The 15,655-nt window shown below is 45.2% G+C and overlaps 1 protein-coding gene across 2 annotated transcripts in view; it reads left to right on the forward strand.

Annotated features, from left to right (window-relative positions):
* Positions 1–15,655, forward strand: part of CNTNAP4 (contactin associated protein family member 4) — a 1,754,782-nt gene that overhangs the window by 1,298,349 nt on the left and 440,778 nt on the right. For both annotated transcript variants that reach the window (XM_085632834.1, XM_085632836.1), the window contains exon 12: positions 10,000–10,119. In XM_085632834.1, coding sequence (XP_085488960.1) covers positions 10,000–10,119 — 120 coding nt within the window. The remainder of the gene's footprint in view (positions 1–9,999; positions 10,120–15,655) is intronic.

A 15,655-nucleotide genomic window follows, 5' to 3' on the forward strand; every position in this document is an offset into this window, starting at 1 on the left:
CTTTGCACACAGAGTCATGTTTTCATATTAGTCACAAAACGAAATTTCTTTGCCAATTTGAAAGCACACTTACTACTCTTTTTTTTGGCAAGTGATAAACACTTTTACAGACTGACACATTATGAATCCACTTTTCAGATTCTTAAAAAAGCACATGTCCAAACTGCTTTTTCAGACCAGCACCATGTGTAACCTGGGTGACTGACTACACTCCAGCAAGGGCAACCAGCCTTAGTGATGCTGAATGTATTTGCATTACTGACTGAAACCTCAAACCCCACTCGCTTGTGAATACTGTGCATGATTCCACAGGGTAAGCAGCTGGGTGTGTGCTAAGAGTCTGCTTCTGCACCAAAAAATGGCTCCCCCTTTCCATCTAATGCAAGTGTGAAATCACCAGAGCAATACGCAATAAATCTCTGCCTGTAAATCCTCTTTGCACACAGAGTCATGTTTTCATATTAGTCACAAAACGAAATTTCTTTGCCAATTTGAAAGCACACTTACTACTCTTTTTTTTGGCAAGTGATAAACACTTTTACAGACTGACACATTATGAATCCACTTTTCAGATTCTTAAAAAAGCACATGTCCAAACTGCTTTTTCAGACCAGCACCATGTGTAACCTGGGTGACTGACTACACTCCAGCAAGGGCAACCAGCCTTAGTGATGCTGAATGTTTTTGCATTACTGACTGAAACCTCAAACCCCACTCGCTTGTGAATACTGTGCATGATTCCACAGGGTAAGCAGCTGGGTGTGTGCTAAGAGTCTGCTTCTGCACCAAAAAATGGCTCCCCCTTTCCATCTAATGCAACTGTGAAATCACCAGAGCAATATGCAATAAATCTCTGCCTGTAATTCCTCTTTGCACACAGAGTCATGTTTTCATATTAGTCACAAAACGAAATTTCTTTGCCAATTTGAAAGCACACTTACTACTCTTTTTTTTGGCAAGTGATAAACACTTTTACAGACTGACTCATTTTGAATCCACTTTTCAGATTCTTAAAAAAGCACATGTCCAAACTGCTTTTTCAGACCAGCACCATGTGTAACCTGGGTGACTGACTACACTCCAGCAAGGGCAACCAGCCTTAGTGATGCTGAATGTATTTGCATTACTGACTGAAACCTCAAACCCCACTCGCTTGTGAATACTGTGCATGATTCCACAGGGTAAGCAGCTGGGTGTGTGCTAAGAGTCTGCTTCTGCACCAAAAAATGGCTCCCCCTTTCCATCTAATGCAAGTGTGAAATCACCAGAGCAATACGCAATAAATCTCTGCCTGTAATTCCTCTTTGCACACAGAGTCATGTTTTCATATTAGTCACAAAACGAAATTTCTTTGCCAATTTGAAAGCACACTTACTACTCTTTTTTTTGGCAAGTGATAAACACTTTTACAGACTGACACATTATGAATCCACTTTTCAGATTCTTAAAAAAGCACATGTCCAAACTGCTTTTTCAGACCAGCACCATGTGTAACCTGGGTGACTGACTACACTCCAGCAAGGGCAACCAGCCTTAGTGATGCTGAATGTTTTTGCATTACTGACTGAAACCTCAAACCCCACTCGCTTGTGAATACTGTGCATGATTCCACAGGGTAAGCAGCTGGGTGTGTGCTAAGAGTCTGCTTCTGCACCAAAAAATGGCTCCCCCTTTCCATCTAATGCAAGTGTGAAATCACCAGAGCAATACGCAATAAATCTCTGCCTGTAATTCCTCTTTGCACACAGAGTCATGTTTTCATATTAGTCACAAAACAAAATTTCTTTGCCAATTTGAAAGCACACTTACTACTCTTTTTTTGGCAAGTGATAAACACTTTTACAGACTGACACATTTTAAACCAACTTTTCAGATTCTTAAAAAAGCACATGTCCAAACTGCTTTTTCAGACCAGCACCATGTGTAACCTGGGTGACTGACTACACTCCAGCAAGGGCAACCAGCCTTAGTGATGCTGAATGTTTGTGCATTACTGACTGAAACCTCAAACCCCACTGGCTTGTGAATACTGTGCATGATTCCACAGGGTAAGCAGCTGGGTGTGTGCTAAGAGTCTGCTTCTGCACAAAAAAATGGCTCCCCCTTTCCATCTAATGCAACTGTGAAATCACCAGAGCAATATGCAATAAATCTCTGCCTATAATTCCTCTTTGCACACAGAGTCATGTTTTCATATTAGTCACAAAACGAAATTTCTTTGCCAATTTGAAAGCACACTTACTACTCTTTTTTTTGGCAAGTGATAAACACTTTTACAGACTGACACATTTTGAATCCACTTTTCAGATTCTTAAAAAAGCACATGTCCAAACTGCTTTTTCAGACCAGCACCATGTGTAACCTGGGTGACTGACTACACTCCAGCAAGGGCAACCAGCCTTAGTGATGCTGAATGTATTTGCATTACTGACTGAAACCTCAAACCCCACTCGCTTGTGAATACTGTGCATGATTCCACAGGGTAAGCAGCTGGGTGTGTGCTAAGAGTCTGCTTCTGCACCAAAAAATGGCTCCCCCTTTCCATCTAATGCAAGTGTGAAATCACCAGAGCAATACGCAATAAATCTCTGCCTGTAATTCCTCTTTGCACACAGAGTCATGTTTTCATATTAGTCACAAAACGAAATTTCTTTGCCAATTTGAAAGCACACTTACTACTCTTTTTTTTGGCAAGTGATAAACACTTTTACAGACTGACACATTATGAATCCACTTTTCAGATTCTTAAAAAAGCACATGTCCAAACTGCTTTTTCAGACCAGCACCATGTGTAACCTGGGTGACTGACTACACTCCAGCAAGGGCAACCAGCCTTAGTGATGCTGAATGTTTTTGCATTACTGACTGAAACCTCAAACCCCACTCGCTTGTGAATACTGTGCATGATTCCACAGGGTAAGCAGCTGGGTGTGTGCTAAGAGTCTGCTTCTGCACCAAAAAATGGCTCCCCCTTTCCATCTAATGCAAGTGTGAAATCACCAGAGCAATACGCAATAAATCTCTGCCTGTAATTCCTCTTTGCACACAGAGTCATGTTTTCATATTAGTCACAAAACAAAATTTCTTTGCCAATTTGAAAGCACACTTACTACTCTTTTTTTGGCAAGTGATAAACACTTTTACAGACTGACACATTTTAAACCAACTTTTCAGATTCTTAAAAAAGCACATGTCCAAACTGCTTTTTCAGACCAGCACCATGTGTAACCTGGGTGACTGACTACACTCCAGCAAGGGCAACCAGCCTTAGTGATGCTGAATGTTTGTGCATTACTGACTGAAACCTCAAACCCCACTGGCTTGTGAATACTGTGCATGATTCCACAGGGTAAGCAGCTGGGTGTGTGCTAAGAGTCTGCTTCTGCACAAAAAAATGGCTCCCCCTTTCCATTTAATGCAACTGTGAAATCACCAGAGCAATATGCAATAAATCTCTGCCTATAATTCCTCTTTGCACACAGAGTCATGTTTTCATATTAGTCACAAAACGAAATTTCTTTGCCAATTTGAAAGCACACTTACTACTCTTTTTTTTGGCAAGTGATAAACACTTTTACAGACTGACACATTTTAAACCAACTTTTCAGATTCTTAAAAAAGCACATGTCCAAACTGCTTTTTCAGACCAGCACCATGTGTAACCTGGGTGACTGACTACACTCCAGCAAGGGCAACCAGCCTTAGTGATGCTGAATGTATTTGCATTACTGACTGAAACCTCAAACCCCACTCGCTTGTGAATACTGTGCATGATTCCACAGGGTAAGCAGCTGGGTGTGTGCTAAGAGTCTGCTTCTGCACCAAAAAATGGCTCCCCCTTTCCATCTACTGCAACTGTGAAATCACCAGAGCAATACGCAATAAATCTCTGCCTGTAATTCCTTTTTGCACACAGAGTCATGTTTTCATATTAGTCACAAAACGACATTTCTTTGCCAATTTGAAAGCACACTTACTACTCTTTTTTTTGGCAAGTGATAAACACTTTTACAGACTGACACATTTTGAATCCACTTTTCAGATTCTTAAAAAAGCACATGTCCAAACTGCTTTTTCAGACCAGCACCATGTGTAACCTGGGTGACTGACTACACTCCAGCAAGGGCAACCAGCCTTAGTGATGCTGAATGTATTTGCATTACTGACTGAAACCTCAAACCCCACTCGCTTGTGAATACTGTGCATGATTCCACAGGGTAAGCAGCTGGGTGTGTGCTAAGAGGCGGCTTCTGCACAAAAAAATGGCTCCCCCTTTCCATCTAATGCAACTGTGAAATCACCAGAGCAATACGCAATAAATCTCTGCCTGTAATTTCTCTTTGCACACAGTGTCATGTTTTCATATCAGTCACAAAACGAAATTTCTTTGCCAATTTGAAAGCACACTTACTACTCTTTTTTTTGGCAAGTGATAAACACTTTTACAGACTGACACATTTTGAATCCACTTGTTAGATTCTTAAAAAAGCACATGTCCAAACTGCTTTTTCAGACCAGCACCATGTGTAACCTGGGTGACTGCCTACACTCCAGCAAGGGCAACCAGCCTTACTGATGCTGTATGTATTTGCATTACTGAGTGCAACCTCAAACCCTTAAAGTATTCCTTATTTTTACCAGTACACCTTAATTTATCGTGAAAACATAGTCCATATTATTTTACATGTTCCTCACATTTAAATTTCTCCCAAAACAGAAAATGATAAACACAACTTCAACAAAAGGAATTCCATTTCTATTATTCATTTCTTAATTTACCATATACATCCCCTCTCAAACTCTAAACTCACCTTTAAAATTAGTTAGCTGTGAAAGAAATGTGGCACTCAAACAGCAGATTATCAGAGCCAGGATCTCTGTTCTTTACACCTCTCTCCTCTCAGCAGAACCAGATAATGGCAAACTTTCCCTCTCTTTTTCCACACATATACATGTTAATTTCAAATCTCAGTGCTTCCCCCTTTTTTTCAAATGTAATCACACATTTCTATTGGTTGAAAACCAACCCTTTTCCAAAAGTACCCTTCCCCCAACTTGACTTCTGCCTAGTACCCTTCCCCCAACTTGACTTCTGCCTGCTACCATAGCAACAGCTCATGGAACACTGCTTTGTTGAGTTAGGTCAGAAGTTCACCAAACAATGTTTCAATTCCACAGAGCAAGAGTGCTTGACTTTTCAAACCTAACAGCAAATCCATAGTACTGTTCTTTGGTAACACATTTTTCTGTACCAATACAAAACATGCTTCTATTAATTTACACATACAGCCTAGTTTTTATTCTAGAATGGTATGAAACAGCCAATCAGTTCTTTTTTTTATAAAAAAAATATGTATGCCTCCATTTCCAAACTGTCTTTCATTTCTTTTTACCATTCTACTGAATTACACCTCCTGAGTGCATCCAGTTCTCCTTTGAAGATGTTCACAGTGTGGATTGTAGGGCACAGCTATGTCTTCTGGAGTGAAAAGTATGCAGAGAAAACAGATATGGTGAGAGACCTTGCTTTGCCAAATGTAGACATTAAATGGATTGGTCAGAGAGGGTTAAAGTGGCACCAATTGATGCCATTGGTGAAATCCTTCATGCAAATCCAACACCCTGACCTCATAATAGTGCACTTCGGTGGCAATGACCTAGGCACTTTGACTGGGGTAGGTCTGGAAATGCTTATGAAGGACACCTTTGCACAACTGTTTTCACTTTTCCCTAAAACTGCCTTTGTGTTTTCTAACATATGCCAAAGGCAAAAATGGAACTGGTCCAATCATTTCTGTCCGCAGATTGACAAAGCAAGAAAGCACGTCAACAAATCTGTTTCTGCTTTCCTCCGTGACTATGGTATGGGTTCCATTTACCACAACAACTTGCGTTACGACATGCAAGACATTTATAGAGGAGATGGTGTGCACTTCAATGATGAAGGGAACAGAGTCTTCCTCTTGAACCTTAGACTCTGCATCGGTACTTACTTGTAGGTACCACTAAAAAATCACTTCATAAACACAACGGCTCTTTTTAGAGCCCCCTAATATCTAAACTCTTAAATCTGCATTTCATTTCTTTTATTTTATTTTTTTTCTACCGTACGCGTACGTTGAGCTTACCGTACGCGTACCCCGCGATTTTTTTTAAAATCAGTAAATGTTTGTTTTGTACTTTACAGTCCTTCTTTGACCCCCTCACAAATGTAAGGGGGTCTGTAACTCTCCTCATTGCCCCCTTTTCTTGTTTTCACTCTTTTTTTTTCAGAGTGAAACACAGAAAATGGCGGCCGCCGCTTCCTGGTTTCGGCCGATTCGAATGTTTACTAAGATCTAAGAGCCAATCAGAATCGCGCTCGCGCACGCCACCGTACGCTTACCGTAAGCGTACGGTAAGCGTACCGTAAGCGGGCTCAGATATATATATTGATTTAAAGGCTATTTTCTCAGAATCTACTGAACAGATTTACACCAAACCTACAAAAGGCACTTCCTTGACCTAGGGACTACCTCTCTGCCAAATTTTGAGTAATTCTGTTCAGCCGTTCGGGCTGTAGCTCGTTCTAAAGGTCCTATGGAAAAATGCATGGGAAAAACGCGTTTTGGGACCCCCCTTTTATCTCAGCCCCCGCTTGACGGATCCCCCCGAGACTTTCAGGGTAGGAGCGGAGCGTAGCGCCCCACCTATTTTGAGAAATTCGCGAGGATTCGTCGACCGGCGCCAAAGTTATTCAAAATAGAATGTTGAGGTTTTCCTATGGAAACGTGGTCCTAACTATAACTACCTACTGGCGACCGCCAGTAGGTAATATATATATATATGTATATATATATAACGAGTTACACCTGTGGCTGGGGCAGTTCTTTAAACACTTGGCATTATTATTAGGATCTTTTTAAAGAGATTCATTTGGGGCAACCCTAAGATTGACAGATAGGAAGAATTGGCCCTGCGGATCGATGCGCATTGTTGAAAACCATGTTTTTGAATGACATCCCGGGTAATTGCTCTTCCTCTCGCTGGCAGAGCCCTAATGTTATCTACCCAAGGGCAAATATTTCTACACTGGGCAGATTTAAGTAACAGTATTGCTTGAAATCAAGGAAGATTTGTCAAGACAAAATCAGCAGCGATTAGAAGAAAGGTTACTTCATTAAGCCAGAGCTGGCCAATGAATGCCTTCGAATGGCAAGCACCTTCATAATGAGACCTGTGCATTTTCCAAGTGAGCAAAAGGAATTTGATTCTTCTTCACGAAGAGATGGAATGGACTAGAGTTCCACATATATCAGCATAAGATATCACAATATACCAGAATGAACAGATTTCTATGGAACCCAGCCCAACTATGTACATCAATACTGCCTGCCTCCACTACGTTCTCACATAATGAGGATGAGATTCCCTAGGTGACCGCTTGTTTGAGTGTTCATTAATCTATCTGTTCTCGATGTAGGTGCTGAAAAGAAACAAAGAGAGCCTCCATATTCTAGCTCACATGATTGCAGTAGTGGGTTCCCGTGTATATCTTGAAGGTGTACGTGCTTTTCACGACAAGTGTGTAGTAAACGGTCAACCAAAAAGGAGTGGGATGCCTAGAGTCTACTCTAGGATAATAGACCTTGCTTCACCTATTATCAATCAGAACTTTGTAAGCTTTCTACAGGGTGATAGTGCTCATTAAGTGCTGATTCACAGATGTTTGCACAAGTCATGTTGTACACCAATTATTATCCTGGGATTATCTAGCAGCTTCTTATATTCCTGGTAAAATGCACTGGTATGAAATTTGTGAATTTGCTACTTGATGCTGTTTCTGTCCTCTTATTCCTCCATGTCAGGGGAAAGTAAACACACTTTGGGCCTAATTACAATGTCGGGCAGACTTAAGTCCACCCAAAATCATTTCAGTCATTGTACCACCCGACCTCCTGTCGGCAGTCACGACCGACGAATTAGGATGTGACCGAACAGTCTTCGGTCGCACTCCTATTCTTTAAATGGGAGCATGCATTCCGACCAGAATGCATGCTCTCATTGTAAAAGAAGAGGTGCAATTCATCCCTGCACCCCATGGCAGGGATCAACATTGGGCAGCATAGGTGCCCCCTCAGCCACCAAACGGAGGACGTGCACCCATGGGGTCCCTGCTGGGGTCCAAAGTCAACTTCGGACAGCCTTTCTGTGTCATTAAGGCCAGCACAGAAAGGCTGTCGGAATCCAACATTGTAATCCCTCTCACGGAAAGAGCCACCTTTGGGATTTCGAATGGCGGACGGGCTCTCAGAGCCCGTCGGAAGGCAGTAGGAATGACTGGTCTGATTCCTTTCCGACCAACACCATCGAAATGGGTTGGTCGGAAAGGAATCAAGCCGACTGATTATGGTGCGGTAGGAAACAGCTCTGACCGAGGGTCAGGGCCGTTTCCAAACACAACGTAACCAGTCCCAAAGTGTCTGATTTACACAGGTATATGTTTACTTTCCTTTTTATGTATGAAGTTCTTCACTTCCACTGTGGAGTCTCTGCAGTTCTGAAACTTCCATTAGTAAATTGAAACTTGTTATTTGAATATACCCAAAAAAATAGTAAACTTACACAAACGTTTAAACTTTGTAACTAAGGCCCTAGTGGTCTCATTATGATTGCAGTCCTGTGGTAATTCCAATTCAGGAGATGACAGCTTTTACTGGTCTTTAGGGTACTACACTATCTATGGTAACTCAGTTGTTCAGAGTATTTTACCAGGAGACTTCGTTCCTTAAAATCGGCCTATATCTCTGGTCAAATGCAGGGAAAAAATTGAGTGAATAAGTGTGGAAACTCTAATTGCCACAAAGATAGCCAAATTCCTATACTCTGTAGTGTTTATGAAGGAGTGGCAGTGCCCAGTATCAATAGCTCTAGAATGAGAAATGCTGGGCAGAATTCTGCTCATCTGTTATAAGGCTCCTAACTGTATACTTATTCGTTATTCACATATTTGTATTTGCGAGATGAAGGTTTGTTCTGCCTCTCTCTTCAAGTTGTATCATTGTCACTTCTTATTCTCCAGAATTTCTACATCCATATTATGTTTAAGTGATTCCCAGCATTTCTTTACTGTATGACATAAATGTTGCTTTAAATATAAAATGGCAAAAGGTATTTTAATAAAAAAAAAACTGATTCTGCATTTATCTGGTGATGTTATATCTATGTAACCATGTTCGATTTGCTCTTCCCCTGCATTTAAAACACCGGAATCCAGTAGTTTGAATGAGTTGAAATGTGCCTTGATAGATGAATCTCTTAAATACAGTTTGGTCACATAACATGCACTGACCCTTACTGGATTAATGGCTTTATATTTGTGTGGAGGACGGAAGAATGAATCCCAGAGTAGTAATAGAAAGAAGCGCGACACAGATCCTTTAACAGATATTCATTGGACCATTAATGATTAAATAAGCCGGCCGAATGCTAGGATGAGTCTGACAATTGTCACTCTGTAGGGAGAACTGACAACACACATTTTTGCGGGGCGATATATATTATTGTCTGAGGATGCCCTTGGAAAGGTAGCACAATGAAAACTACACATACACAGGTTCTGCTCCTGTGCTTTAATGTCAAGCTCTGCAAGGAAAGCCCCGGAGCTGTTGTTTTATGTCAGGTGACATTCATATTATAAAGGTTTCCCAGGACAGAGATTAGACATGACTTGGCTATACCAAAAGTAACAACTCGTCTCTATGTTCCCCGTTTTTTCCTTCTCCATTAAGTAATTGCTTTCCACATGTATTTGCCCACATTGCCTCAAACCCTCTATTATTTTGACACTTGGAATTGGCCACAGACCTTTGTCTCTGACAACATACATTCTAGATTATTCTGAACAAATGGAAATAGATGCGCCATGCTGCGGTGGCACGCAGAAAACGATTCCCCTTGAACACAAATAAAAAACACAATAAAGCCATTCCACTGACGATCTAAACGGTTCTCTTGCAGCCATCTACGAGCAGTCGTGCGAAGCTTATAAGCACAAAGGGAGTGCTTCAGGCGTCTATTATATCGATTCGGATGGCAGTGGGCCCCTGGGACCGTTCCTTGTGTACTGCAATATGACAGGTAAGCTGATGAACTTGCTCGGAACGTCGTGCTGTGTTTGTAGGCATTGTCATGCCGTGTTCGCATTAATCACACCCCTTTCAGATGCATGTCTGTGGTTTCTTTGCGGGTTCTGTATGAAAAAACCTAATTGGATTACAAAACAAAGCTGAAGCACGCAGTTGTATTTGAGGTGAGTCATAACTTTTAAGAAAAAGGTTGATAATTGTAGTAATTTGTCTCACTTGTCTCACTCAAGTATACAACATATAGGGCATCAACAAAAGTGAATAGCCTGAATAATTCTTTATGTAAAACCGGCCTGCTCTATACATTATTAAATTGATCCTCTAAGAGCGAGTGTGCGCACATTCATCAGAGTAAGGATTTCAGACCCACCGAAGAGTAAAATGCCTCAGGTTTTCAAACTGAATTTATATGAGTTAAAAATAACAGGGAATTTTCTCTGGGGATTACTTTGATATATGTTGGTCATGCTGAAAACCCGGATTGGATTTTTTATCATTGGGTGCCTCAATGAGGCCATCATTACCATTACACGCATTTGCCACCACTGAACTGTTGAAGTTCCTAAATTGTGGAAAAGGAAAACATAGGGGCATATTCACAAGGAACTATAGCTGAGTCAACAGCACTTTATCGCAGCCAAAGTTGTGATAAACTTATCGCCCCAATCACAAGCTGGTGTCAACAGCCCACAGCACCAGTATACCCGCGATAGCAGCCGCAAAACATTTACAACGACCAGCCAGACCTGCGATAAGAACACAAAACAGGCGACAAGGTGCATTAGTTGCAGGAAAGTAACACCTGCTCTGACCTGGTGCAAAGTCGGACCACAGCCTGCACCACAAAAGGGAGACCAGCCCACAGCCACGCCTGATGAACAACAAATGCACCCGGGCAACTGAACATGCAGCCCGGAGGGCCGAAAGGGCAACAACACCAGACGCCACCAACCCCAGGACCCCCCTTCCCCGGCACCCCCCCCCCCCACCAAAGACATGCCTCATCAGCTACACCTAAACATGTACAAAATAATCCGCATGATGTCGCACAATCACAACTGGTGACATGCATGTGTCATCACAAAAATGAGCATCACACATTCACTTTCGAAGCAACAAATGAAAATTTATTAACATGAACACTGAAATGAAATGAAGACACATGGCGGCTCCCCTCGGGACAATCCGTAGGTCAAAGCCTGCAAGACAAAAATCCTGATGGGAAGGTGTGTCCTGCGCACATCAAAGGACAGAGAGAGAGCGAAGGAGAGAGAGGAAGAGAGGGGTAGAGAGAGATAAGAAGGGAGAGGGAGAGAGAGAGAGAAGAAGAGAAGGGAGAGAGAGAGAGAAGAAGAGAGGGGGAGAGAGAGAATAAGAGAGGGGGACAGAGAGAAGAAGAGAGGGGGAGAGAGAGAAAAGAAGAGAGGGCCAGAGAGAGAAAGAAGAAGAGAGGGGAGAGGGAGAAGAAGAGAGGGGGAGAGAGAGAAGAAGAGAGAGAGAGAGAGAGAGAGAATGCGGCCCCTGATCACCCAGGCCACACTGCTCACCTGCTACCGCCACTTGCCGGTATGTATAGCAGTTCACCAGGTCACACATCTGAGACAGACCCGTCATCTGAAACAGAGTCCAGATACATGATTGGCACAGTACACACAATTGCACAATACAACATCGCCTGCCCGCCCATGCACACCCAGGCTGAGGCACCCCAGCCCCTCCTGCCACCCAATTGGAGCATGCCCGCCCATGCACACCCAGGCCTCAATGCTCACCTTCCGCCACCGGCATGCAGACAGGAGGTCCCACTACGTGCCACTGCAAGCCACAAGCCGTGGGCCCGCAGACATGGCACCCTCCACACGATGCAGCCCCGCTCCACAGGCCACCAGGTCTCACGTTTGGTGCTGGGTCTAGATTACTCCATGGCAGAGGACATACCAGTACATGTGGCCTCATCGCAGGCTGCACACCGCTCAGCCCAATAGGTGCCACTATCTCTGGGATCCCAGAAGCAACGCCACGTGGCGGTAGGCCCTCGCTGCCCACTGGCTCTGGCCTACACTGTGGTCCAGCAGGGCACACAAAACCTTAGCTGTCCGGACCGCCAGGACGGAGCATCATCGCAGGCTGCACACCCGTTCAGCAGCTTAAGGTGCCCCTACCTCAGTGCACCCAAAGTCACCGTCCCATGGCGGGGTGCCTGTGCCAGCCACAATGCTCCAGGTGCCACTAACTCTGTGCAACCCCAGTCAGTGCCACGTGGTGGTAGGCCCGTGACGGCCGCAAGGCCTTGGGTGCCACTAACCCTGTGCGCAACAACTCATGGGCCCTTTATGATTGAAAACCGTGGAGCGTCCGTCATCCAGTCACCACCGGCAGAGGGAAATGTGACGTTGTCGGCTTCTTATGTTAGCGGAGTCATATGGACTGTGATGCCTGTGCCGGATGGGTGTGGTGTGCGTGCAAACCTGCCCTCAGGGAGTGGCTGTGACATGCTGACAACTAGACCAGTGACTTGCACCAGTGAGTATGCCTGAGACGGGTAGCAATGAGGGCCCCCCCTCGGAGCATAAGTGGAGTGGTCTGGCCTGCCATACGTTGGACTAGCACAGGGCTTGCAACAATGGCTCGTGGGCTCTGGGTGTGGTTCAGTTCATGTCCGGACATGGAAGTAACTGATGCGTGTGTCCCTGCTGTAGTGTCCACGGCACCAGGTACACAATATGCAATGTACAACACTCTGACTGGCATCCCACAGAATGAGCATCATTGACGCAAGGGAACTCACTGTCCCTACATTCATCCACACATTCATACGTGAATGATGAAAGACATAACACAGCAGTACGTCACTGGATGTTTATTGCACATCCAGTGCAGTTCTGCAGCTGGAGTAGTACAGGGCAATGCTGACCACACTACACAATATCGGCCAGTGGAGGGCCAGCCAGAGTCCATCCAGGGATGGCAATTACTGCGGAAGAGGAAGGGTGCAGTCTTCAGTCTGGTCGCTGTGTCATTGGTCATCAAACAGTATATGGCTGTCCATGTCGCTGCCCAAGGTGAGTGCATTGGAGTGTATCAGGGGTTAGTGGAAGGTTATGGGGCCATGTGCGGTACCAAGCAGAAACAGGCCAGGTGGCGGAAATGAATGCTAGTGCCTCCTGATCACAAACCCATCCACGTCCTCATCCCTGGATGTGTGCTCTTCCCCACCTGTGGGTGTTGCAGTACCGGCTGAGGCACTGTGTGCCACTGACACATCAGGTGCCGGAGTGGATACGTCTGCCACACTGTGAGGCAATGGCACACCAGGGGGCGGAGATGTGGATGGTGTGGGGCAGCAGCATTCATCATCGCCACACCTGGTGGCAGCAATGCCATGATGATGATCTGCAGGGCATGGTAGATCCCAGCTACATTTCGCTGGTGTGCAGCGGTGGCTGCCATCCTTTCTGCCTCCATCTGCACCATGTCCTCCATGAGCCTCCTCATGTGTGCCAGCTCACGGCTGGTATCGCTGGAGCCCCTCTGAGCGGACAGGTGTTCTTCTTTCCGCCTCATGACTCCAGCGATGTCAGTCAGGGCTCGTTGGAGACCATGGAGCGGGCCTAGACACCCATGGATGGCGTCCAGTTTGGTAGCCATGAGGTTGAACCTCACCCGCACCTGCTCAGCCGTCTCCCTCTAGCCCTCCAGCACATGGCATTGCAAGGCTGTGTGTTGTTCCTGGGGGTCTTGGGAGACTGCTGGGCCGTGGTTGCCTCCTGCGTGGTGGTTTGGGTGGTGGGTGGGGTTTCCTCGATGCAGCTGGGCAGCCATGATCCTGGAGGTGAGACGCGGATGATGTCAATGATGTCTAGGAGGGCTTGTGCGTCAATGCTGGGGTTGTCCTCCTCATCATCAGTGAAGAGTGGCTGGGACAGCTCTGCAGGGGGTGTTGATGGTGGCCCTGCAGTGTGAAGGGGAGATGGTGTATTGCAATGTGTCCACATGCATGTAGCCGCATGTTACATGTTGACATTCAGACAGCATGGCATTGTACATTGTGGCAGTCTATAGATCTGGGCGATGACCCAGAGTCATTGAGGGTGTGAACTGTGCTCTGCTTGATTGTGCATATGTGCCATCGTGCCCATCTCCACCCCTCCCCCCAGTACCTGGTGGTCACTCACCCCGTTGCAGTTGTGTTGTGTCCTGTCGAGCAGTGTCCAGTCCCCCGACTCCGGCCACAGTATCCACACTGATGACTGTCGACACCAGCTCCTCCATGTCATCCATCACAAGCTGTGGCGCTGGGCCCTCACATCCAGTCTGCATTGCTGCCTTCTGGTTGGCTGCGAGTTTCTCCTTGGTCTTTCGCTTGATGTCATTCCATCGCCTCTTGACCTCGTCCATTGTCTTCTTGTGCTCTCCGACGGCATTCACCTTGTCCATGATGTCCCGCCATATTCCAGTTTTGGTGCCCAGTGACACGTTGGAGGTGACGAACAGTTGTTGATGGTGTTCTATCATCTCCATGACTATGATCCTGTTTGCCTGCGGACTGCACTTTGTCTTCCCCTCCTTCTTGTCGTTGCCCTTCCCTGTCCCCGAGGTTCTGGGCTGGTAATCCGGGGGGCTTGTGGGGTTGCGCTCGTCCTCTGCGCCTGCTCCGGCTACCTCCATGGTGCTTGGGTGTTGCTCAGTTTGTGTTTGGGTGTTTTTTCTACTTTTATGGTGATTTTTCCCACCTGCCAGATGTGTGTTGCAGGCCTGGCGCTGCTTATCACTGATTTCCTCATCACGCTTTGGCCCATCGCAGGTATTTTTGTGTTGTGGTTTGTGTTTTTATCTCCATCGAGGTGGTTGTATCGCGGACATTGTCAGCGGTTTTGGCAGATAATCGCATGGTACCACCTTGTTGTGAATTCCACGTTGACACAAGGTTAATTTCCTGCGATAGGCTGCAATGTGAAAAGTTATGTTAACATTGTTTGGTGATGTTTAGCACATGTTCTTGTGAATATACCACCCAGTCCTTTAGCACTTCCGGGATTGCAAGTGAAGAGCTAATTGGGACTGTGAACGTAACTGTGGCAGTAAGACCCTTGAATGCCTCTCTATAAATGAATTGTGGCTTTGGTACAACTAAGAGTTCCACTTCAAATGAGGTAAATAATGTGATGGCTTTCTGTTTATGATCGCATTTTGCCACCGTGGCAGCCTCTTGGAAGAATTTTTGGGCCAGACCTACAAGTTTGAATCTTGCTCACCGTGGCAAAGATATAGGGCCCTATTTATGAGAAACTAATGCAGCACTGTGCCGCAAGTCATTTTGTTGCTCTGCGCTGAGTTACTTTCGAAGCACAGGGATGCGACATATTTACAACAATATATTGCATCTCTGTGCTTTTCCCAGCGCTGGCGCACAAACAGCTGCCATGTGCCGGCGCAGGCACCCTTGCACCATGGTGGAAGGATTCCTGCTTCATGGGGAGGATGTTTTTGTGCAGGTAGGGGCACCTTCCTGCACAAAAACAATCAAT

Source organism: Triturus cristatus, chromosome 2_1 (assembly GCF_964204655.1).
Source record: "Triturus cristatus chromosome 2_1, aTriCri1.1, whole genome shotgun sequence".
In the NCBI taxonomy this organism is placed as follows: Eukaryota; Metazoa; Chordata; class Amphibia; order Caudata; family Salamandridae; genus Triturus; species Triturus cristatus.